Source organism: Petromyzon marinus, chromosome 5 (assembly GCF_048934315.1).
Source record: "Petromyzon marinus isolate PM22_M1 ecotype Great Lakes invasive population chromosome 5, UKy_Petmar_22M1.pri1.0, whole genome shotgun sequence".
Lineage (NCBI taxonomy): Eukaryota > Metazoa > Chordata > Hyperoartia > Petromyzontiformes > Petromyzontidae > Petromyzon > Petromyzon marinus.
The window spans coordinates 20,154,423-20,178,404 of NC_133671.1; the positions used below are offsets into that span (position 1 = coordinate 20,154,423).

At 54.7% G+C, this 23,982-nt stretch overlaps 1 protein-coding gene across 5 annotated transcripts in view; it reads left to right on the forward strand.

Moving 5' to 3' along the window:
- LOC116939194 (unconventional myosin-XVIIIa-like) overlaps window positions 1-23,982 on the forward strand; it is a 155,400-nt gene that overhangs the window by 127,858 nt on the left and 3,560 nt on the right. For all 5 annotated transcript variants that reach the window (XM_032947316.2, XM_076062476.1, XM_076062478.1 and 2 more), the window contains exons 33-46: window positions 11-134; window positions 806-1,006; window positions 1,564-1,674; window positions 2,849-2,953; window positions 4,509-4,655; window positions 5,452-5,565; window positions 6,922-7,038; window positions 8,298-8,381; window positions 8,803-8,940; window positions 10,023-10,208; window positions 10,614-10,753; window positions 12,453-12,497; window positions 14,662-14,814; window positions 21,864-23,429. In XM_032947316.2, the coding sequence (XP_032803207.1) occupies window positions 11-134; window positions 806-1,006; window positions 1,564-1,674; window positions 2,849-2,953; window positions 4,509-4,655; window positions 5,452-5,565; window positions 6,922-7,038; window positions 8,298-8,381; window positions 8,803-8,940; window positions 10,023-10,208; window positions 10,614-10,753; window positions 12,453-12,497; window positions 14,662-14,814; window positions 21,864-23,427 (3,229 nt within the window). In that variant the 3' untranslated portion in view covers window positions 23,428-23,429. The remainder of the gene's footprint in view (window positions 1-10; window positions 135-805; window positions 1,007-1,563; window positions 1,675-2,848; window positions 2,954-4,508; window positions 4,656-5,451; window positions 5,566-6,921; window positions 7,039-8,297; window positions 8,382-8,802; window positions 8,941-10,022; window positions 10,209-10,613; window positions 10,754-12,452; window positions 12,498-14,661; window positions 14,815-21,863; window positions 23,430-23,982) is intronic.

The window sequence follows — 23,982 nt, forward strand, 5'->3', positions numbered from 1 at the left end:
CCGGTGCCAGGTTTGACGGCGAGCTGGCGCAGGCGCTCGAGGAGGCGAGCCGCGAGCGGAGCCAGAGGGAGCGTCTGACTCACGAGCGCGACGTCATCTCCCTGGAGATCAGCAGCCTCAACCAGCAGCTGGAGGTGACGAGAGACGGCGCGTGGCACGATACGCATGCTACGTGCGCACACGTGCGCATGAATAGAAATGTGTGGAGGAGCGGTGGTGCAGCGGCTGCCGCACCGCCGCACTGCGAACCCGGGGACCCGAGGTTCGATGCTCGCTCGCGGCCCAACAACAGCGACGAATATTTGAACCGATTCTGGGACTCGGCCTTCATATAGAAGTACCTGGTACGGTGTGTAGACACCAGCACTGGGGAGACAAAGGCGGTCAGCCGTGGCGTTTACCGTCCACCCCCGCGTGTGCCGTGCCGTGCCGACTCGCTAACAGCACTTGCCCCGAATGGTGTGTTCAAGCCTACGCAGGGAATCTTTGTACACATAAATACATTGCAGCACGCACGCATGCACAGAGAAGCAAGTCAGCTGTCGACAAGTTCACGGCTCCCTTCTTTGGATGTCACGGCCTCAGGTGTCTGTGATGCTCACGAGTCAGAATGTTTACACCTCCGGCTTCATCTTCACGTGAAGGCCGAAAGCCTGGTGATTTGTCTGAGCGGACGATCATAGCATTTTTCTCTGTTTGCCCCCTGACACCGCCCCGTTAAAAAAAAATTTCCGTGCACATATTTGCCCCGTCAGTGGAAAAACTTCCGCGTGTTGCGTTCGTGCGTGCGCGCGCTCGCCCCCAGGACAAGGTGTTTGACATCACGATGCTCAACGAGAAGGTGGCGCAGCTGGAGAACGAGCTGCTGGACGTGACCACCCAGGGCTCGCACGACGAGGGCTCCCTGGCGAGCCTGCGCAAGCAGATCCGCGACCTCGAGGCAAAGGTCAATGATCAGGAGGAGGAGCTGGACGACCAAGCGGGCAAGATCCAGCTCCTCGAGCAGGTGAGGGGGTTGAGGACACCGCCGTGATCCGCCGCGTGCCTCTGTCTCGATGTTTGGTTTCATACAAAGCATCGCCGTTCATGCAGTTTGCATCTCACGATCGCCGAGGAACCACAGACCCAGGTAGAAGGCAGCGGCAGCCAGGGCGCGATGAGCCGGCGCTACCAACAATCGCTCCAAGCTCTGGGGTCCTCCATATATCAAGATATTTTTTCGGCCAATTCACGAGTGCGCTACGACCAGGAGATCGATTCCCGCTCGTGGCCATCGACACCAGTGACGATTATCTGTACTGGTCCTGGGCCTCCCCTATGCCTCAAATTAGCTATAGGTGCAGTATGTAAACATTTCCACTCGGGAGACAAAGGCGGCCGGGCGTGGTGCTGGCCACCTGCGGCCTCGTGTGCTGTGCCGGCCTTCATAGACGCTGCTGTTCGCTAACGGCGCTTGCCCCAACAGTCCGTTAACGCTACACGGGGGGGCGGGGGGATGTTTGTGTTTACCACTGACTGCGACGGCCACACTACTCACCGCTTACCAACCTCTTGCACACGCAGAACAAGCTGCGGAACGAGATGGAGATGCAGAGGATGAAGCAGATTCACCAGAAAGAGGTGGAGAACAAAGAAGATGAGGTGGAGGACGTACGACAGACCTGCCAGAAACGGGTACCTCCCTCCCCACATCCTCTTGCCTCATCCCCTTCGGATTTCTGTTCTGCTCCCTGTTCTGTGTCGGTCCCCTCCCATAGTCAAACTAAAACAATGAAACTATAAACGATTTTTTTTAACCAGGTAAACGCCCCACTGAGCTACGTAGCTCTTTTTCAGAAGCGACCTGGCCACAATTGATAGCTCAACGAAGTGGCATATCGTCACGTGGACATTTATAGCAGCCAAATACTCGGCTGCACAGACAGGGTCATCGGTGTTGGCCAAACATCCCAATGTCGGGGGACCCTCCTGTAAAAGGATTTTTTTTGTCACTCAGTGCCGATCTCCTGGGTTAATACGTCGTAATTATTATCATTATATAGTAAATCCCCTTCTTTGCATCCCAAGCATTGCCGCGGTCATCAAAGCGGACGAGATCCAGAAACAAGTCCGTGACGTCTCGTGGCCAATTAGTGCCCGCCGGCTGTTGTCCGAGATTCATTTGAAAAACAACCTGTCGCTCTCCCTCTCTCTCTCTCTTCCCCGACGACGGTGGTGTGAGTGTCTGGGTATCTGCCTGCCAGTGTCGTCTGTGAGTCTGTGAGTGCACTGCGCTGCTACAAACCCACAAAAAACCTCATGTTTGATCACGGGATTGGGGGTCGGTTGTTCAGAGTCAATATTTTCTCCTGCGCTTCGAATGAATTCATTCATTGCGCATCGTCAGCGAAGGACCGTTTGCGTAAAACGCGCGACTTCTTGCTACGTCGTTTGCACAAACTGCTCTTGGCTGCCATACACGGGCGTCTCGAGTAATTTGTTTGATCCACGGATCAAGGGGGTAAGAGGGGGGGAGCACGGGGAGAGCGGCGCCGTTCCTTTGAGGGTCGCAGTCCGCACTTCGAACGTCGACCCCCAACCGAAGTGAGGACAATTTGCCACCCGAAGTGGAGCAGCAATTTGCTGCAGGAGTTTGCGCATCAATACGGGGAAATTGTTCCGCAAAGTGGCATCACAGCCGACTCCCTTGAACTGAGCTCTCGATCGCTAGGAGACCGGGCCGCAGATGCAACGGTGACATTTATGACAAAGTCAAACCGTCGGACGCCAAAAGTTTATCATGCGCATCAAAGTGTGTGTCTGTGTGTGTGTTTTTATATATATGTATACCGCTTGTCTTTGCGTGCAGCTGAGGCACCTGGAGCATCAGCTGGAGGAGGATCACGAGGACAAGCAGAAGCTCGTGATGCAGAAGCGAGACCTGGAGAGCAAGCTGGCTCTGCTGGGGGAGCAGGTGCTGAGCTCCGTTTACTCACGTCAGGAGCGAATTCACAAACGCTCCGCCCTCGAGCGGGGCTTATTGCCAACTGCCCGTCCGTCGTGTATGCGTGCGTGCGCGTATGTGCCTTCGTTTCGCACGGTATGTCACCGACCGTGCTCGTCGGAGGTGCGGGGGGAAGGACAAACACACTGAAGACGAAGAAAAAAAGCGGTGCACAGCGATTCACACGGAGTGCTGGAAAATGGACTCCTGTTCAGAAGCTTCGAGAGTGCCGAGCCGGCACCGCTGACATCCCGAATTTAGAATCCGGATTGCAGCCGCCTGCGAGTGAACACAAGAAGCGTTTCTGCCCGTTACTCGACAGCTAACTAATCGTGTAACTATTCACAGTCCACCGTTTCCACCGCCCACGTTCCCTGCCTCCCGTTGCCCTCAACAACTCTTGTTGTGGTTGCTGTCGGCCGAGCGGCGGTGGCTACGCTACTGCTGCTGCTGCAGGTGGCTGCTGCTTGCGATCCAGCGCTGTGGATGCAGCAGCAGCAGCAGCGAGGGGTTGGTGGATCGCCGCACGCACGGACGTTGTTGGGAAATTCGCCTCGCTTGGGCGTTGAGGAGGTTGTGCCGTACCCTGGCTCGCCAGGGGAAGACGGTTCGGCAAACGTGGACGAGCCGTCATCTCGGTTTAGCACGCAGGAGGCTTTTGCGATCAATATCTCTAATCGAGGTATTTGTTGGGTTAGGTAGCATGAATATAAATATGTCATTAAACCTGCCACCACCCGACACAGCCAATTAGAAAGGGTTTGTCACGTAAACAAAGCACGCCAATTCGTGACGAGTACAGCACCCACAACATTTACAATTCGAGTACGACGTTTTAGCTATTAATTACAACCAGCATCATCAGGTGACAGCCAGAGTTGTGGAGAAATCCTCCTGCTTGGTCTGAAATGGAGGGATAAACGTGATGTCGTCACTTGTGAGCCACTCGCCTGATGATGCTGGTTGTTGTAATCCCTTGGCGAAACGTTACAGTACTCGAATTGTAAATGTCGTCGTGGGTTTTACTCTCAAACACACAACCGTTGTGTGCTGTACTAGTAACCAATTGGCACGCTCTGTTTACGTGAGAAACCTCACCAATTGGCTGTGTTGGGTGGTGGCGGGTTTAACGCCGCATTCATATTCACACGACATAACCCAAAAAATACAAAACCTCTATTATGGGGTGTCATCTCTTCCTCTCTTTCATAGCGCGGGACCTTGCGCCCCCCGGCATGCATTGAGTTTTTCTCGGGGTGCTATGGGGTCCTCCCGCTTGAATGATAAACTCATTAATCGGCTGAACACTTCTTAATCAACGTGCGGGAGGGGGCGGGGGGGGGGGGGCTCCGTGCACTGCGGATCGTGCAGCGTTGCACACAAAGCAGTTTATTTTTCTACAACTGCCGCTGCCGGATAGATAAAATTCAACGACAACGAACTCTTCGACGGCGTTTCACGCATTAACAAACAAAATCCCAGGACCTTCTGATGACGTTCCTTCTCATTGCGGGGGGGGGGGCAGGTCGGGCAGAGGGACTTCGAGTTGGAGAAGCGGCTGAGGAGGGACCTGCGGCGCACCAAGGCACTGCTCGCCGACGCGCAGACCATGCTGGAGCACCTGAAGGAGAGCGCTCCCAGCCGGCGGGAGATCGCGCAGCTCAAGAACCAGGCGAGTCGAGAGAGCCGCTCCGAGCGATCGTCGCGTCGCCAGCCAACTTCCGTTCCACTCGCTCGCCGCCCAACAGCTGCCCTGCCCTTTCGTGGAACTCACTCACTGCCCAGCTGCCCTGCCCTTTCGTGGAACTCACTCACTGCCCAGCTGCCCTGCCCTTTCGTTGTACTCACTCACTGCCCAGCTGCCCTGCCCTTTCGTGGAACTCACTCACTGCCCAGCTGCCCTGCCCTTTGATTGAACTCACTCACTGCCCAGCTGCCCTGCCCTTTCGTGGAACTCACTCACTGCCCAGCTCCCCTGCCCTTTCGTGGAACTCACTCACTGCCCAGCTGCCCTGCCCTTTCGTGGAACTCACTGCCCAGCTGCCCTGCCCTTTCGTGGAACTCACTCACTGCCCAGCTGCCCTGCCTTTTCGTTTAACTCACTCACTGCCCAGCTGTCCTGCCCTTTCGTGGAACTCATTCACTGCCCAGATCTCTTGCACTAATATCAAACTCACTCACTGCCCAGGTGCCTTGCCCTTTGGTTTAACTAGGCTCGCTGCCCACATGCCCTGGCCTTTGATTGAACTCACTTGCTTCCTAGATGCTTTGCTCCAATATTTAACTCATTCCCTGCCCGGCTGCCATGCCCTTTAGTCTAACACACTCACTGCCCAGCTGCCCTGCACTTTGGCTTAACTCACTCACTGCCCAGCTGCCCTGCCCTTTGGTCAAACCCACACGCTGCTGCGCACGTGCCCCCTTGCTTCCCGTCGTCCTGACCGCCGCTTCCCTCTTCTCGCCGGCAGCTGGAGGAGTCGGAGTTTGCGTGTGCGGCCGCCGTGAAGGCCCGCAAGGTCCTGGAGGCCGAGGTGGAGGACCTCCACCACCAGCTGGAGGAGATGATGCGGAGCAAAGTGGCGGTGAGAGTCGGGAGGGGGCCTGGGGGGGACTGCGGCGCCACCACACCGGTGGTGTGGTGGGGGTCTAGGCACCAGGCTTGAAGAGGGGGCGGGGTGGGGGGTGGTCATGGGGGTACGCGTGTACGTTGAACTTCTTCCGCACCGTACGTAGCCAACCGTGCTAATCGGAGGTGCGTGGGGAAGGACAACGAATTAAACGCACGCAAAGCAATTGTAAAGAAATTAGTTTGTCAATCTCGATTATTTAAAAGCACGAAACTCCCAGACGGACGCAGGAGTGCGTCCGAAAGCGGCGCGCGATGATGCGGTGACCGAGGATGACCGGAGTTCCTCCCGATGAATGTTTACTGCGCTCCTCGACGAGATTGGCGAGGTATCGTGGGGCGACCCCGAATTCTTTCCCTTGCACCAGGGGCCCCATGCCAGCCACGCTGCTCTGCCACCGTGGGAGGCTGGGCGGCATGCAGGCGGCCACCCCCACCGAGAGCGGATTGATTTTTTTTTCGTCCCCGTTTGTTCTCCCGGGTTCTGTCTCTTTAGCCTCCGGCTCTGCCTCGTGTCGGGAGATCAATAGCCGTCTGTCGGGACTTCACGACTCGATCTTATCCAGGGGGGCTCCCCCCCACCCCCCCCGATGGCTGCCGCCTCTGCTGCCTGTTGGAGGGAGCGCTCGGAGTTTCACCCACAGGGCACGCTTGTGGACACAGCCGCTCACCTGCACCCCCCCCCCCCCCACACTCCCCCCACCCCCCCTCACGGGACGCCCACGCTCTATCCTCGTTCCTCTCTGGCGATCGTCTCCTACATCGCCCGCCCACCACCTGTCTACCCACCCACCACCCGCCCAGCCACCACCCGTCTACCCACCCAATCACCCACCTACCACCCACCCACCACCCGCCCACCCACCACCCGCCTCTTCTCTTCTTCGCCATCCCTCTCCCGGCTCTCTGGCTGCGCCATACACTCGTGCATCACGGCCGGGGGATGGCGGGGGGGGGGTGGGGGGGGGTGACGGCGGTGGCGGCGGCGGCGGCGGCGAGGCCTCGCCTTTGTCCCCGGGCCCAGTGTCGTGTCTCCGTCGCTCACATAACGGGCAAATGCGGCGTGAAAACGACAGCAGATGTGGCAGGAGAGGGCGGAGCAGACGCGGAAGACCTCCGGCGCCCCTCCGTGCGGGCACCATGAAGGATTCAACGCAAACATTTACTGTGCCCGCCGTGGAAACCGTTCCCCCTCTGTGGTGGCACCGCCGTTCGTCTGTTTGTTCGTCTGTTTGTTTGTTGATTTGGCCGGCTGTGATGTTGTTGTTGTCGTCGTCGTTTGTGCCGTTGGTGCCGCTGGACTGGCGAGCAGCTGGAGGAGCAGATGGTGCGTCTGCAGAGAGAGAAGACGGACCTCCAGGGGAGGGTGGATGAAGACCAGGAGGACCTGGACGAGTTGATTAAGAAGCACAAGGCTCTCGTGGCCCAGGTGCCAGGCTCACCCGCGCGTGCATATATTAGCACATCGTTTGCATGTCGATGACTTCTCAAAGTGCTCCCTTACTTCTAAATGTAGCTCTAAAAGCGATTTTTATTCATTGGCTCGTCCTGTCGTCTGATTGGACGTTACCTGTACTGTGTTATCATTACCATTGGCTCGTCCTGTGGTCTGATTGGACGTTACCTGTACTGTGTTAACATTACCATTGGCTCGTCCTGTGGTCTGATTGGACGTTACCTGTACTGTGTTATCATTACCATTGGCTCGTCCTGTGGTCTGATTGGACGTTACCTGTACTGTGTTAACATTACCATTGGCTCGTCCTGTGGTCTGATTGGACGTTACCTGTACTGTGTTAACATTACCATTGGCTCGTCCTGTGGTCTGATTGGACGTTACCTGTACTGTGTTATCATTACCATTGGCTCGTCCTGTGGTCTGATTGGACGTTACCTGTACTGTGTTAACATTACCATTGGCTCATCCTGTGGTCTGATTGGACGTTACCTGTACTGTGTTATCATTACCATTGGCTCGTCCTGTGGTATGATTGGACGTTACCTGTACTGTGTTATCATAGCCATTGGCTCGTCCTGTATTCTGATTGGACGTTCATTATTGCGCTAACCACTGCGCCACCGCTCCACCATAGCTCGGCTGCTTATAGCATTGCGTAATTCCATGTTATATTTTTTTTCTCTGATGCGTAATTAGCGAGTGTGTTTATTAAACGTGTTAAAAATAATGAACTCTTGCTGCTCATCGGCACCGTAATAATCCCATTATGCTTAGTAAAAAAAGAAATGTTCGCAGATGCAATCAACTATAAGCAATGTTTGCTCCACATGAATTGACCTTCCTCTGCAGGCAGTGGAAAATAGAGAACAAACTTGGTTTGACTCAACAAACAGGCATCTTGCGACATTTTATTTGCTCCTACAATGACAACGCGGCGCGCGGATTCACAAAGCGTCTAAACGCGGGGTCTCTGGACGCCGTACGGAAACGGAGCGCGGTGGTCCAGATCGCCATTGGCAGTCCTGAACCAGGGGTGGGAATTCCACAGTCCTATGGCGAGAGCCGGTCTCCCTGCAATAAGACGAGCAGCTGCGGCGTCTCACCGCGGTGGGCGCGGAGTGAGCGACGACCGGCGACGTGCGGTCGGGTGACGGAAGCGTTCCGCTAAGTTATCCGCGTCCGCCACTTTCTCACGGTTGACCCTTCTCTCTCTCTCTCTCGGTCCGCAGTCGTCCACAGACCTGGCCCACATCAACGAGCTGGAGGTCAACCTGGGCGACGCCGCGCGGGAGAAGGAGGAGATGGAGGAGAAGGTAAACGGCGGCGTCGTCGTCAAACAACGAAACAAAAACAACAACAACAACCAGCAGCAGCAGCAGTATTGTGACAGACGGTGCAACTGCTCGTGAAAGCAGTCACAAGACATTAGGAACTGTCGACTCACGGGCTCACAGTAACAATCGGACGTCCTCCGTACGGCGCGTGGACCGCGTGACCGCGCGGTTACGTCGGCCGTGATCGCGTCGCGTGACCACATATCGCGTTGACCACGTGACCGCGCGTCGCGTTGACCACGTGACAGCGTGACACGTGACCACGTGTCTTGTGGACCACTTGACAGCACGGCGCGTGAAACCGCGTCGCGTAACCCGCGAAAGCGTGACCGCGAGACCCGTGACCGCGCGGTGCGTGAGCGCGTTTCGTGTGGCTCGCGTGTGTCGTGTGGCGCTGCAGGTGCAGGTGCTCCAAGCACGCGTTGCCTTCCTGGAGCAGTCCATGGTGGAGCGCTGCATCGTGAGCCGCCAGGAGGGAAGGATCCGGGACCTCGAGTCCAAGCTCGAGTTCGAGAAGCTGCAGATAAAGCGCTACGAGGCACGGCGCCGTCGTACCGTCTGTGTCTGTGTGTCTGTGTTTCTGTGTCTGTGTGTCTGTGTTTCTGTGTCTGTGTGTCTGTGTGTCTGTGTGTCTGTGTTTCTGTGTGTCTGTGTGTCTGTGTTTCTGTGTGTCTGTGTGTCTGTGTCTGTCTTGTCTGTGTCTCTCCATCTGCCTGCGTGTTCATCTGTGTGTGTCTGTGTGTCCGTCTGTCTTGTCTGTGTCTCTCCATCTGCCTGCGTGTTCATCTGTGTGTGTCTGTGATTGTCTGTGTGTGTATGTGTGATCAATCTGCCCATCCATGCATCTGTTCATCTGTGTGTCCGTCTGTCTTGTCTGTGTCTCTCCATTTGCCTGTGTGTTCATCTGTGTGTCTGTGACTGTCTGTGTGTGTATGTGTGATCAGTCTGCCCATCCATGCATCTGTTCATCTGTGTGTCTGTGTGTCCGTCTGTCTTGTCTGTGTCTCTCCATCTGCCTGTGTGTTCATCTGTGTGTGTCTGTGACTGTCTGTGTGTGTATGTGTGATCAGTCTGCCCATCCATACATCTGTTCATCTGTGTGTCTGTGTGTCCACCTGCCTGTGCGTCTGACTTGAGGGGAGCGGCGGTGTAGCGGTTAGCGCACTGCGCTACGGGCCCAGCGTCCCAAGTTCGATTCCCGCGAGCGGCCGTTATCTGAACCAGTCATGGGCCTACCCTAGGTCGACTCGGCCTCAAATGAGTACCTGTTGCGGTGTGTAAACATCACCACTGGGGAGGCAAAGGCGGCTGGGTGTGGTGTTGGCCACCCACCCCCTCGTGTGCCGTGCCGGCCTTCATAGCTGCAACCCCCTGAGGCCCCATGCCCCGCTCACATCGGCAAGTATCGTGCAGGGTTCAGCGTATGGCTCCAGAGTATGTGTTGGCTAACAGCACTTGCCCCAACAGTCTGTTAAGGCTATACGGGGGATCGTTGTCTTTGTGTCTGACTGTCTGAGTGCACGCGTGCACTTGTATGCCTGTCTAACCGTGCACCTGTGCGTCTGTGTGCCTTGAATGACGATGATGCGTCACGACGCCGATGACGGCGGGACTCTGCAGGCGCTCGCGCTGCGGCTCAAGGAGAACATCGACCGCGTGAGCAGCGAGCGCGACGAGCGCGGCGCCAGCGAGGGGCGCGAGAGGGAGCAGAACAAGCGGCTCCAGAGGCAGATCCGAGACGTCAAGGAGGAGGCGGCGGAGCTGGCCAAGCGCGAGGGCGAATCCAACCGCAAGCGCCACGAGCTGGTGGGGTCTTCGGCATCACCGTCGTCGCCGTCGTCATCGTCGTTGTCATCCTCGTCATCCTCGTCGGCATCGTCATCAGCGTAATCGGTCGATGTGATAGATGTCTCCACAGTTGCTGTCATCACCACCACCACCACCAGTAGCAGCAATGACAATAATCAGTCGTCGTCATGAGCAGTAGTATATGATTAACAGCAGCAGCATGTTCGGCATGGTCATCTTCATCACCAACATCTTCCAGCATCAACCCTTCAGTACCTCTTCGCCGCAGCCCTCTCGATACGTGTCGCCCCTGAGCCCCGGCCCGCGGTAGCGAAGTCCATCGGGGGGGGGGGGGGGGGAGCGGCCTCCCACAGTCCCCCACGGCCCTCTGCAACCCCCCTCTCTAAAATGATTTTCCCACAGGAGCTGGACATGGCGAGCCTGGAAGCCGCGAACCAGAGCCTGCAGAGTGACCTCCACGCCTCCTTCCAGAGGATCAGCGACCTCCAGGCGGCCATGGAGGACGAGATGGCGAGCGACGAGAATGACGAGGCGGTGGACAGGTGGGCGAGCGAGCAGAGGGACGATTACACAGGCGGACGGACGGACAGACAGGCGGGTGGGCAGACAAGCAGGCAGGCGGTTAGACAAGCAGAGAGATCAATTCGTTTTTTTACTTATTTTGCTAATCGGAGGTGCAGGGACAGGACAACAAACGAAATACAAAAAGCAGTTCTCAAGAAAGGAGTTTTCAATCTCGATGATTTAAAAGTGTATAGCTCTGGTGGCTTCCTAATATCCGACGGAAGAGCGTCCCAGACGACTGCTGAAGCGCGCCTGAACGCGCGCGATGCAGTGACCGTCTTTGTTCGATGGCGAGCCAAAAAGCATACAGACGAATGCGCAGACAGACAGACAGACAAGAAAACAAATATGCAGACAGACATACAGACAAGCGTTTCTGGGAAAACCAGGCCAACGCGAGTGCACTCGAGTCGACTCAGGCGAGGGGACTGTCTGTCCCACGGAAACGAGATTATTACAGAGAGACACAAAGGCAGACGGCGACAGAGAGACACAATGACAGCCACGTAGTCGTGCCTCCCGCCGCTTGATTGCGGCGGCGCTGCCGCTTTGCGCGGGCGACGTTTGTCTCACCGTCACCAAGGATTGCCCATCGGCGGGCCAAACGAGTCGGCCGTTCTCGTCGGCAGACATTACCCCCCCACGGCTCTCTGCGGCTGGAGCGCGCCGTGGCAGGCGGTTGGTTTTCACCGCGACCGAGGACTTAGAAAAAGCCACGGAGGTCTGAGAGGTTTTTGGAGATGATAGTTTTTTTTTATGCGGCTACACGCGTACAGAAAATACTGAGGCGGGATTTGTTTTTTTTGTTGCTGCGTTTATTTTTTGTTCGATGCTTGCTTTCATTTTTTTCCGCCTTGCTGTCCCCCCTGAAAAAGAAAACATTTGCGCGAGGAGCGGAAATAATTCGGACGTTGAGAAATTAGCGTTGCTGACCACAGAGGTAGCTCAGGATTTATTAAGACGAGATTACGGTGGGGTGGGTGAGTGGGGGCCGCCGGGGGGGTGGGGGGGTGGGTTGAAACGGTAAAATAACCTCCGCCAGTAGTGGCGGTGGCTGCGTTGGCGTTTCTTGAGGGGTTAAAAATTGACTCCCACGCAACGGGGGCCCCCTCCGGATGAGCAAATCAAATATCGCCGTGGCCTTTTTAGCGCGACTGTTTTCTTTTCTTTTCTCCTCCCCCACGCTTTGTTTCACCGAACGAAGCCGACTTCTGTTTATCGCTCATTCCAGATCGCAGCGGTCGACCTGCCGGAGGTAAATCTATATACCGTCAGCCCCAGCGGCTTTCTTGAGACCCAAACGCCATCCGTCGGCGTTTGTCCAAACCCAAGCAAAAAAAAAAACTCGGGACCAGTTTTGGGCCTTCAGCTAGGGTGTCGCCAGGTCGAAACCAGTGCAGAGTCTTGCTCGTTTAAATCAACGCTGCTGTCAATATTAATTATGGATTTCATTTACCTTAAAGTTCCGCAGTCACGTGTGATGAGCTTCTACGCGTTATTTACATTCCCCCCCCCCCCCGAACTCACACTGTCGACCGAGCTACGCTTGAATTCCAGTTGTCGTCTGCTGTGATTTCCCACCTCTCGTTCGCGACCTCCTCTTCTTATTTCCTCCTCTTTCTCTTCTTCCTCCTCCTTCCTCGTTGCACTCGGCGTGACCTCTCCCGACGCCTACAGGGTGCAGGAGCTTGTCGCGAAGTACCAGCGGAAGAAGAACAAAACGTGAGATCTCCCCCCCCCCCCGCCACTCTCTATGCCGGACATCGTAGTAGTACTAATAAAAATAACAACGCGCGTGCGCACGAGAGCGATGAACTCGGCGAACTCGGCTCGGTCGAACGTCACACGTCGGGCGCCGACATTGCCGAACGTTTCTCCTCCCTTTGCGGGATTCGTTTTGCCGAATCGCGACCACGTCTGCAGTGGCGCACGCCGCGGACGATACGTCGAAACGCGGATCTGGATCGTTTAAAAATGAACTCCCGCTAACCCTATTAATGGTACCGACCGATTGATTACACTAAGCTGTTATGTTACCAAGCGATTATCCTCAGCTATTAATTACAACGATTTATAATGCGGTTTAAGATAGCCGCCGTTAAAGACGTGAAGTTTTTTATTTAAACTCGCGTTTAATTCCACACTTGGCGTGTCCAGCCGCAACTTTGTATATTTACTTAAATCAATATCTTTTAATTATCTTCCATCACAAACCCACCCGACCAATGAATTTAAATATAAATAAATAAAACGGACCCTTCTCAGTTCATTTCAAAGCCCATTTAGTTGTTTTTGAGCACCGCAAACTCTGTTGGACTCTGCCATTACACGTGACCTCCCCCCCGGGGTGGGGTTGTTTTGGTTGAATCGAATCAACCGGGCCGTGGTGGCACCGCTGCTGCTCGTGGCCACCTGTGGTCCAGAACAGTGGAGAGCAGCGGCGGCGGAGGCGGCAGCAAGGGTTGGCGGATCGCCGCACAGATGTTGTCATGAAACTCCCTCCCCCTGTGGATGTCGAGGAGGTCCGCCGTACCCTGGCTCGCCAGGAGAGGACGGGACGGCGAAGGTGTGAACTCCGCCTTTTCCAGGTGTATGGGATAGAGCGTTGCCCCCTCGGACGCCTGGGTTTTCCCCGGGTGCTCCCCACGTGTAAAGCACTCATAAATTGGCCGATGACACCTTGACATATTTTAGGGGACCTCAGAGCTTGGGCAATTGTTGGCGCAAGATCCTCGCCGCGTGGCTGCTCAGCCTTTCCCCCTCCACTTTGGTTCCTCCTGGCGCCTCTCAGTCGTTCCCTCTCTCTATATGAGCGAGCGAATACCACGTGACGTGATTATTATTGTTGTCGTTATTAAATATAACCGATGTTCACGTTGGAATTGTAGCTTCAGTTCAAATCTCCATCACGTTGACCCGTGGGTTACGGATTAAACCGCTCAACCCCTCGGTGGACTGCATCGGGAACGTCCGCAAGCTTGAAATGTCGTTATGCCACCGCACGCTTTTCCTGCGTCGTCCCCAACGGCGCTGTCATTTCCGCCCGGTGTAATACGCGTTGGCACATCCTGAGGTTGTCTCTCCTCCTCCTCCTCCTGTCCTCCCTCTCTACATTCGCCCTCCCTCTCATTGTCATTCTATGTCTCTCTCTCTCTTCTGACTTTGTGTCTCTCTTTCCTTTCGCTCTGTCGCTCCCTTCCCTAATCTCCTCTCTTCTCCCCCTCCCCTCTCTGCCTCCCTCGCTCTGTCACTCCCTTTCCCCTCGTCTCTAATTTCCTCTCTATCCTCTCTCTGTCAATCTGTATTTTTGCCCCCCATGCCTTTCCTCTCTACCCTCTGCCTCCTTTAATCTTCTCTCTCCTCGCCTGTCGCATTCCTCTCCTCTGTGCCTGTCAATGTCTCTGTCGCCTCTCCATCTTTCCGCATCCTCTTTCTCTCCTCTCCTCTGCTCTCATCTTCCCTCTCGTCACTCTCTCCTCTCTTCATGTTTTCCTCTTCTCTTATTTCATGTCCTCTACATTCCCCTTCTTCCTTCTGCACTTCTCTCCTCTGACACTTTCTCCGCTCCTCTCTTTTTTTCCTCCGCTCTATCGCTCCCTCCTCCTATATCTCCTCTTTCCTCTCCACTCTCTCTCTCCTCTCCCTCTCTCCTCTCCCTTTATCCTCTCTCTTTCTCCTCTCCCTTTCTCCCCTGCCTCCCTCTCTCTCCTCGCTCTCTCTCTCCTCGCCCTCTCTCCTCGCCCTCTCTCCTCGCCCTCTCTCCTCGCCCTCTCTCCTCGCCCTCTCTCCTCGCCCTCTCTCCTCGCCCTCTCTCCTTGCCCTCTCTCCTCGCCCTCTCTCCTCGCCCTCTCCGCCTCTCCCACTCCGCCGTCTCCGCTGCCTCCAGTGGGGGCGACGAGGACTCGGACTCGGAGGTGGAGGATCGCGTTGACAGCGTCAAGTCGTGGCTCTCCAAGAACAAGGGCAGCCCGCCGGGCGACGTCCCGGGGGGCGGGGGCAAGACCCCCTCAGATGAGGGCAGCCTCAAACCCTCCTCCAAGTGAGTCTCACTAACCTCAGAGTGAGTCTCACTAAAGCCCTCCTCCTTCCAGTGAGTCTCACTAACCTCAGAGTGAGTCTCACTAACCTCAGAGTGAGTCTCACTAACCTCAGAGTGAGTCTCACTAACCTCAGAGTGAGTCACACTAAAGCCCTCCTCCTCCCAGTGAGTCTCACTAACCTCAAAGTGAGTCTCACTAACCTCAAAGTGAGTCTCACTAACCTCAGAGTGAGTCTCACTAACCTCAGAGTGAGTCTCACTAAAGCCCTCCTCCTTCCAGTGAGTCTCACTAACCTCCAAGTGAGTCTCACTAACCTCAGAGTGAGACTCACTAACCTCAGAGTGAGTCTCACTAACCTCAGAGTGAGTCTCACTAACCTCAGAGTGAATCTCACTAACCTTAGAGTGAATCTCACTAACCTTAGAGTGAATCTCACTAACCTCAGAGTGAGCCTCACTAACCTCAGAGTGAGTTTCACTAACCTCAGAGTGAATCTCACTAAAGCTCTCCTCCTTCCATTGAGTCTCACTAACCTCAGAGTGAGTCTTACTAACCTCAAAGTGAATCTCACTAACCTCAGAGTGAATCTCACTAACCTTAGAGTGAATCTCACTAACCTCAGAGTGAGTCTCACTAACCTCAGAGTGAGTCTCACTAACCTCCGAGTGAATCTCACTAAAGCTCTCCTCCTTCCAGTGAGTCTCACTAACCTCAGAGTGAGTCTCACTAACCTCAGAGTGAATCTCACTAACCTCAGAGTGAGTCTCACTAACCTCAGAGTGAATCTCACTAAAGCCCTCCTCCTTCCAGTGAGTCTCACTAACCTCAGAGTGAGTCTCACTAAAGCCCTCCTCCTTCCAGTGAGTCTCACTAACCTCAGAGTGAGTCTCACTAACCTCAGAGTGAGTCTCACTAACCTCAGAGTGAGTCTCACTAACCTCAGAGTGAATCTCACTAACCTCAGAGTGAGTCTCACTAACCTCAGAGTGAGTCTCACTAACCTCGGAGTGAGTCTCACTAAAGCCCTCCTCCTTCCAGTGAGTCTCACTAACCTCAGAGTGAGTCTCACTAACATCAGAGTGAGTCTCACTAACCTCAGAGTGAGTCTCACTAAAGCCCTCCTCCCAGTGAGTCTCACTAACCTCAGAGTGAGTCTCACAAACCTCAGAGGGAGCTCACTAACCTCAGAGTGAGTCTCACTAACCTCAGAGTGAGTCTCACTAACCTCAGAGTGAGTCTCACTAACCTCAGAGTGAGTCTCACTAACCTCAGAGTGAATCTCACTAACCTCAGAGTGAGTCTCACTAACCTCAGAGTGAGTCTCACTAACCTCAGAGTGAGTCTCACTAACCTCAGAGTGAGTCTCACTAAAGCCCTCCTCCTTCCAGTGAGTCTCACTAACCTCAGAGTGAGTCTCACTAACCTCAGAGTGAGTCTCACGAACCTCAGAGTGAGTCTCACTAAAGCCCTCCTCCCAGTGAGTCTCACTAACCTCAGAGTGAGTCTCACAAACCTCAGAGGGAGTCTCACTAACCTCAGAGTGAGTCTCACTAACCTCAGAGTGAGTCTCACTAACCTCAGAGTGAGTCTCACTAACCTTAGAGTGAGTCTCACTTAACTTAGTGAGTCTCACTAACCTCAGAGTGAGCCTCACTAACCTCAGAGTGAGTCTCACTAAAGCCCTCCTCCTCCCAGTGAGTTTCACTAACCTCAGAGTGAGTCTCACGAACCTCAGAGTGAGTCTCACGAACCTCAGAGTGAGTCTCACGAACCTACTTCTTCGAGTGAGTCTCACTAACCTCAGAGTGAGTCTCACTAAAGCCCTCCTCCTTCCAGTGAGTCTCACTAACCTCCAAGGGAGTCTCACTAACCTCAGAGTGAGTCTAACTAACCTCAGAGTGAGTCTCACTAACCTCAGAGTGAATCTCACTAACCTCAGAGTGAGTCTCACTAACCTCAGAGTGAGTCTCACTAACCTCAGAGTGAGTCTCACTAACCTCAGAGTGAGTCTCACTAAAGCCCTCCTCCTTCCAGTGAGTCTCACTAACCTCAGAGTGAGTCTCACTAACCTCAGAGTGAGTCTCACTAACCTCAGAGTGAGTCTCACTAACCTCAGAGTGAGTCTCACTAACCTCAGAGTGAATCTCACTAACCTCAGAGTGAGTCTCACTAACCTCAGAGTGAGTCTCACTAACCTCAGAGTGAGTCTCACTAACCTCAGAGTGAGTCTCACTAACATCAGAGTGAGTCTCACTAAAGCCCTCCTCCTCCCAGTGAGTCTCACTAACCTCAAAGTGAGTCTCATTAACCTCAGAGTGAGTCTCACTAACCTCAGAGTGAGTCTCACTAACCTCAGAGTGAGCCTCACTAACCTCAGAGTGAGTCTCACTAACCTCAGAGTGAGTCTCACTAAAGCCCTCCTCCTCCCAGTGAGTCTCACTAACCTCAAAGTGAGTCTCACTAACCTCAAAGTGAGTCTCACTAACCTCAGAGTGAGTCTCACTAACCTCAGAGTGAGTCTCACTAACCTTAGAGTGAATCTCACTAACCTCAGAGTGAGTCTCACTAGCCTCAGAGTGAGTCTCACTAAAGCCCTCCTCCTCCCAGTGAGTCTCACTAACCTCAGAGTGAGTCTCACTAACCTCAGAGTGAATCTCACTAACCTCAGAGTGAGTCTCACTAACCTCAGAGTGAGTCTCACTAACCTCGGAGTGAGTCTCACTAAAGCCCTCCTCCTTCCAGTGAGTCTCACTAACCTCAGAGTGAGTCTCACTAACATCAGAGTGAGTCTCACTAACCTCAGAGTGAGTCTCACTAAAGCCCTCCTCCCAGTGAGTCTCACTAACCTCAGAGTGAGTCTCACAAACCTCAGAGGGAGCTCACTAACCTCAGAGTGAGTCTCACTAACCTCAGAGTGAGTCTCACTAACCTCAGAGTGAGTCTCACTAACCTCAGAGTGAGTCTCACTAACCTCAGAGTGAATCTCACTAACCTCAGAGTGAGTCTCACTAACCTCAGAGTGAGTCTCACTAACCTCAGAGTGAGTCTCACTAACCTCAGAGTGAGTCTCACTAAAGCCCTCCTCCTTCCAGTGAGTCTCACTAACCTCAGAGTGAGTCTCACTAACCTCAGAGTGAGTCTCACGAACCTCAGAGTGAGTCTCACTAAAGCCCTCCTCCCAGTGAGTCTCACTAACCTCAGAGTGAGTCTCACAAACCTCAGAGGGAGTCTCACTAACCTCAGAGTGAGTCTCACTAACCTCAGAGTGAGTCTCACTAACCTCAGAGTGAGTCTCACTAACCTTAGAGTGAGTCTCACTTAACTTAGTGAGTCTCACTAACCTCAGAGTGAGCCTCACTAACCTCAGAGTGAGTCTCACTAAAGCCCTCCTCCTCCCAGTGAGTTTCACTAACCTCAGAGTGAGTCTCACGAACCTCAGAGTGAGTCTCACGAACCTCAGAGTGAGTCTCACGAACCTACTTCTTCGAGTGAGTCTCACTAACCTCAGAGTGAGTCTCACTAAAGCCCTCCTCCTTCCAGTGAGTCTCACTAACCTCCAAGGGAGTCTCACTAACCTCAGAGTGAGTCTAACTAACCTCAGAGTGAGTCTCACTAACCTCAGAGTGAATCTCACTAACCTCAGAGTGAGTCTCACTAACCTCAGAGTGAGTCTCACTAACCTCAGAGTGAGTCTCACTAACCTCAGAGTGAGTCTCACTAAAGCCCTCCTCCTTCCAGTGAGTCTCACTAACCTCAGAGTGAGTCTCACTAACCTCAGAGTGAGTCTCACTAACCTCAGAGTGAGTCTCACTAACCTCAGAGTGAGTCTCACTAACCTCAGAGTGAATCTCACTAACCTCAGAGTGAGTCTCACTAACCTCAGAGTGAGTCTCACTAACCTCAGAGTGAGTCTCACTAACCTCAGAGTGAGTCTCACTAACCTCAGAGTGAGTCTCACTAAAGCCCTCCTCCTCCCAGTGAGTCTCACTAACCTCAAAGTGAGTCTCATTAACCTCAGAGTGAGTCTCACTAACCTCAGAGTGAGTCTCACTAACCTCAGAGTGAGCCTCACTAACCTCAGAGTGAGTCTCACTAACCTCAGAGTGAGTCTCACTAAAGCCCTCCTCCTCCCAGTGAGTCTCACTAACCTCAAAGTGAGTCTCACTAACCTCAAAGTGAGTCTCACTAACCTCAGAGTGAGTCTCACTAACCTCAGAGTGAGTCTCACTAACCTTAGAGTGAATCTCACTAACCTCAGAGTGAGTCTCACTAGCCTCAGAGTGAGTCTCACTAAAGCCCTCCTCCTCCCAGTGAGTCTCACTAACCTCAGAGTGAGTCTCACTAACCTTAGAGTGAGTCTCACGAACCTAATACTTCGAGTGAGTCCTGAAGGAATGCACCATGGGCCCAGACCAATCATTGAACTTGTTGGTCCCACTTGAGATGCCAACACTTTAATCGCACCAACATCCTTAAATTGCTAATCGCAGAGGAAATCCAATAACCTTATCAGAATCCACGCGTGTTAAGCCGTACACGACAACCGACTGACTCTGAAGAGGGGGCATTAACCAAAACGTCACCCATAACATATAAATTACTATATCCTTAGCTCTTTCGGTAAAGTCACGTTGAAGGGAAACAATGTTATTTTATTGTTTCCCTTCAACGTGACTTTACCGAAAGAGCTAAGAATATGAATTACTGCAGTCACGAAAGCTTTAAATCAAAATATAATTACTTTTACATACACGATGGTATTGATTAATGTGTAGAGTTTGTTGTTGTCGTTGTATATAAATGTGTCCGTAGAACCAGACGTCACGAGGTATATGTCACTCCTCGTGCTGCCACGTTCCGCTCTTGTAGCAGCGTGGTGGTGTAGCTAGAGACAGCGTGGTGGTGTAGCTAGGGAGCAATGTGGTGTTGTAGCTAGAGACAGCGTGGTGGTGTAGCTAGAGACAGTGTGGCGGTGTAGCTAGAGACAGTGTGGTGGTGTAGCTAGAGACAGTGTGGTGGTGTAGCTAGAGACAGTGTGGTGTTGTAGCTAGAGACAGCGTGGTGTTGTAGCTAGAGACAGCGTGGTGGTGTAGCTAGAGACAGTGTGGTGGTGTAGCTAGAGACAGCCTGGTGGTGTAGCTAGAGACAGTGTGGTGGTGTAGCTAGAGACAGCGTGGTGGTGTAGCTAGGAAAAGCGTGGTGTTGTAGCTAGAGACAGCGTGGTGGTGTAACTAGAGACAGCGTGGTGTTGTAGCTAGAGACAGCGTGGTGGTGTAGCTAGGGACAGAGTGGTGTTGGAGCTAGTGACAGCGTGGTGGTGTAACTAGAGACAGCGTGGTGTTGTAGCTAGAGACAGCGTGGTGGTGTAACTAGAGACAGCGTGGTGTTGTAGCTAGAGACAGCGTGGTGTTGTAGCTAGAGACAGCGTGGTGGTGTAGCTAGAGACAGTGTGGTGGTGTAGCTAGGGACAGCGTGGTGTTGTAGCTAGGGACAGCGTGGTGGTGTAACTAGAGACAGCGTGGTGGTGTAGCTAGGGACAGCGTGGTGTTGGAGCTAGGGACAGCGTGGTGGTGTAGCTAGAGACAGCGTGGTGTTGTAGCTAGAGACAACGTGGTGGTGTAGCTAGGAGCAGCGTGGTGGTGTTGCTAGGAACAGCGTGGTGGTGTAGCTAGAGACAGCGTGGTGGTGTAGCTAGAGACAGCGTGGTGGTGTAGCTAGAGACAGCGTGGTGGTGTAGCTAGAGACAGCGTGGTGGTGTAGCTAGAGACAGCGTGGTGGTGTAGCTAGAGACAGCGTGGTGGTGTAGCTAGAGACAGCGTGGTGTTGTAGCTAGAGACAGCGTGGTGGTGTAGCTAGAGACAGCGTGGTGTTGTAGCTAGAGACAACGTGGTGGTGTAGCTAGGAGCAGCGTGGTGGTGTTGCTAGGAACAGCGTGGTGGTGTAGCTAGAGACAGCGTGGTGGTGTAGCTAGAGACAGCGTGGTGGTGTAGCTAGAGACAGCGTGGTGGTGTAGCTAGAGACAGCGTGGTGGTGTAGCTAGGGAGCAGCGTGGTGGTGTAGCTAGGGACAGCGTGGTGGTGTAGCTAGAGACAGCGTGGTGTTGTAGCTAGAGACAGCGTGGTGGTGTAGCTAGAGACAGCGTGGTGGTGTAGCTAGAGACAGCGTTGTGTTGTAGCTAGAGACAGCGTGGTGGTGTAGCTAGGGACAGCGTGGTGGTGTAGTCCTCTCGCGACACCACCTCTGTCGTCACTGTCGCAGCGTACATTCGCGATGCGTCGTCAGTGCGGCAATGTTCGCCGCAATGAATGCGAAGGTGGCGCGCTGTTGTTTAACATTGCAGTCTTTCTGTTGTTGTTGTTAACCAAGCTGTGAAACTGATGTGTGACTGGCCCGGCACATGACCTAGTACGTGTATCTACAAGATAAGGGCTGCCCCGTGGTGAGGTATTCGTCGCTCCGCAGTAGTTTGTCTCCGTCGCGTGTCATAATTTGATGTAAAGTTACATTACATGTATAATCTCATTCTCGCTCTCCTCTCACTCTCTCTCTCTCCCTCTGCTTCTAAAATATATATATAATTTTTTACACCTCCAGTCTTGGTTTTCACTCTGCTTACAAATACCGATTGCGACGTACTCACAACGAGTGACCCCAAGGGTGACGCTCTTTTAAAGCTAATGACGAAATCAGTAAAAATTTTCGCCCATTTGTAGTTGACTCCCACCACCCGACCACACCCAGGCCTCAATTTAAACCGGGTTCCGGAGGATATTTCCACCCCCCTCCCTCCGGCACACCACGTGCAGTATACCTCTCGCTATGGCCCCTGCTACTCCAGTCTACCCGCACATCCGTCAAATATGCAGTGAGAAATGAAGCCCGGAACTCCACCTGAATCTTCTCTGCTGCCCCCTTTTGCTGTCTGTCTTCCTCCCTCCATCCCTCTCTCCCTTTCTCCTTCACCCTCCTCTCCTCCTTTGCCTTCCTCCCTTCCTTTCCTCGCCTTTCCCCTCCCCTGCCTGCGTTTCCCCCCTCGGCCGGGGTCCAGGTTCAACCTGGACGGCAAGGACGCGGGCGACGTCCGTCCGGCGTCCGTCATGAGCTCGCTGAGCTACCGCAAGCGCGCGGGCGGCCAGCACGACAACAAGGACGACGACGACTCCCAGTCGCTGCTGTCGGCGCTCAGCAGGGACTCGGCGGCCGAGCAGGCGTCCTCGCTGCGCAAGTCCAAGAAGGCCTCCAGCATGGACGACCTCGACGACGTCAAGTCGTGGCGCAGGTCCTTGCCTTCCGCCACCGCCGACGACTTCGATGACGACGCCGCGTCCAGCGTCTCGTCGCGGCCGTTCGCGCGTCGCCCCAGGAACGGCACGGCCGGCGACAAGCGGTGGTCGCTCGCCAGCCTCGAGAAGGACGACGACGCCAAGTCGGACTTCTCGTTCGTGCCGTCGCTGCGCCGCATGGCCTACGACGAGGGCGACGACGCCAAGTCTGGCGCGGGCTTCGGCGGCCGGAGCTCCCTCTCGCTGCCGCGTCCCGCGTCCGCCGCCTCCTTCGGGGACGGCGGCGGCGTCGGCCTCGGTTACGGCCTGGGACGGCGCTCCGATTTCGGCGGCGGCGCGAGCCCGAGCGTCGGTCGCGGCAGGCCGGACTCGGGCGCGCTGAGCCCCGCGCCGTCGTCGCTGCGCCGCTCCGAGCTGGGCGTCACGAGCGCCCTGCCAGGCTCGCGCCCCGAGTCGCGGTCGTCCGTCTCGTCCTGGTCCAAAGGCGGGGGCTACGGCGAGTCGGCGGGGCGCGGCGGCGGCGGCGGCGACGACGACGGCCGGACGTCGGCGCTGGCGCGCAGCCTCTCGGTTCCACCGCGGCCCCAGAGCGCCCTCGATGGCGGCGGCAGCTACCGCGGCACCGACGCGACGGACGACGTGAAGCCGGTGACGCACCGCAGCTGGCTCGACCCCGAGCTGGAGGCGGCCATCAACGAGGTGCTGAGTTACAAGCCCGTCAAGCCCAAGCGGCGCAACTACTCGGCCGTGTCGGACGACGACACCGCCGCCGCCGGCGACGCCGACGACGACAGGATGAGCGCGAGGGGCGCCAAGAGCGTGCAGGCGAACGGTGGCGGGGAGACGCGCTCCTCGCAGATCCGCAGGTCCTACTCCGCCATGGACGTCAACGCGCCCTCGTCGTCGTCGTCGATCGGGAAGAAAAAATCATCGCACGGCGGCAGGAGGAGCAAGAGCTCGCAGGAGTCGTCCTCGAGCGACGACTCGGACGAGAAGCCGGCGAAGAGCTCCAAGAAGTCCTCCTCCAAGAAGCCTAAGAAGGCGAAGAAGAGCAAGAAGTCGAGGAAGAAGGATGCGAGCGACTCGTCGTCCGACTCCTCGTCCGACTCGACGAGCTCTACCGTGTCCTACAAAAGCGTGGACAGCGTGAAGAAGGGCCCCGCGGCCACGCGCCGGGGCTCCGCCGGCGACGAGGGGGACGGGGACGGGGGAGGGAATGCGGAGGACAAGGGCCGGGCGGACAAGAGGAAAGTGAAAGAGGAGAAGAAGAGGAAGAAGGAGGTGGACAGCCTGATGATGAAGTACCTGTACCGGCCGGACAGCGACTAACGGTACCGGCCAGAGGGCGATGCGGGGCTTTGTAGTTCGCCTGTTTAAGACGTAGGATATCGTGACCAATATTATACATAACAAGAGGTTTTTCGTGTTTTTTGGGAGGTTACTTTACTGATTGGCCGTGTCGGGTGGTGGCGGGTTCAACGGCGCATTGAGATTTACACGATCCAACCCAAGAAACCTCTGTTACGTGGTTTGTCTCTTAGCCCTTGTTATTTTTCACCCAACGATAAACTAAGTTGCGTCGTTAATGTTCGACCGTCACGATTGACTCGGATCCATTGCCACCGTCGCTGTCTGATGGGGGTTGCCGCTTGGTCGAGATGCGCCCGGCGAGGCTGCTGTCGCGCGGCGCACAGAAGGGCCCGCGGTGGTCGTTGTATTTGCTTGGTTGAGGATAGACTGGGCCTTGCCATATGAATGTCTAAATCCCCCCACTGGAAATTAGCGGCAGCCAAAGCTCACAAGCACTTTACTTGAGAACAGTTTTTGTTTTTTAAATAGTTGTGAAAGATTAATTTATAAATGAGATCATTTCCGCTCAGGATC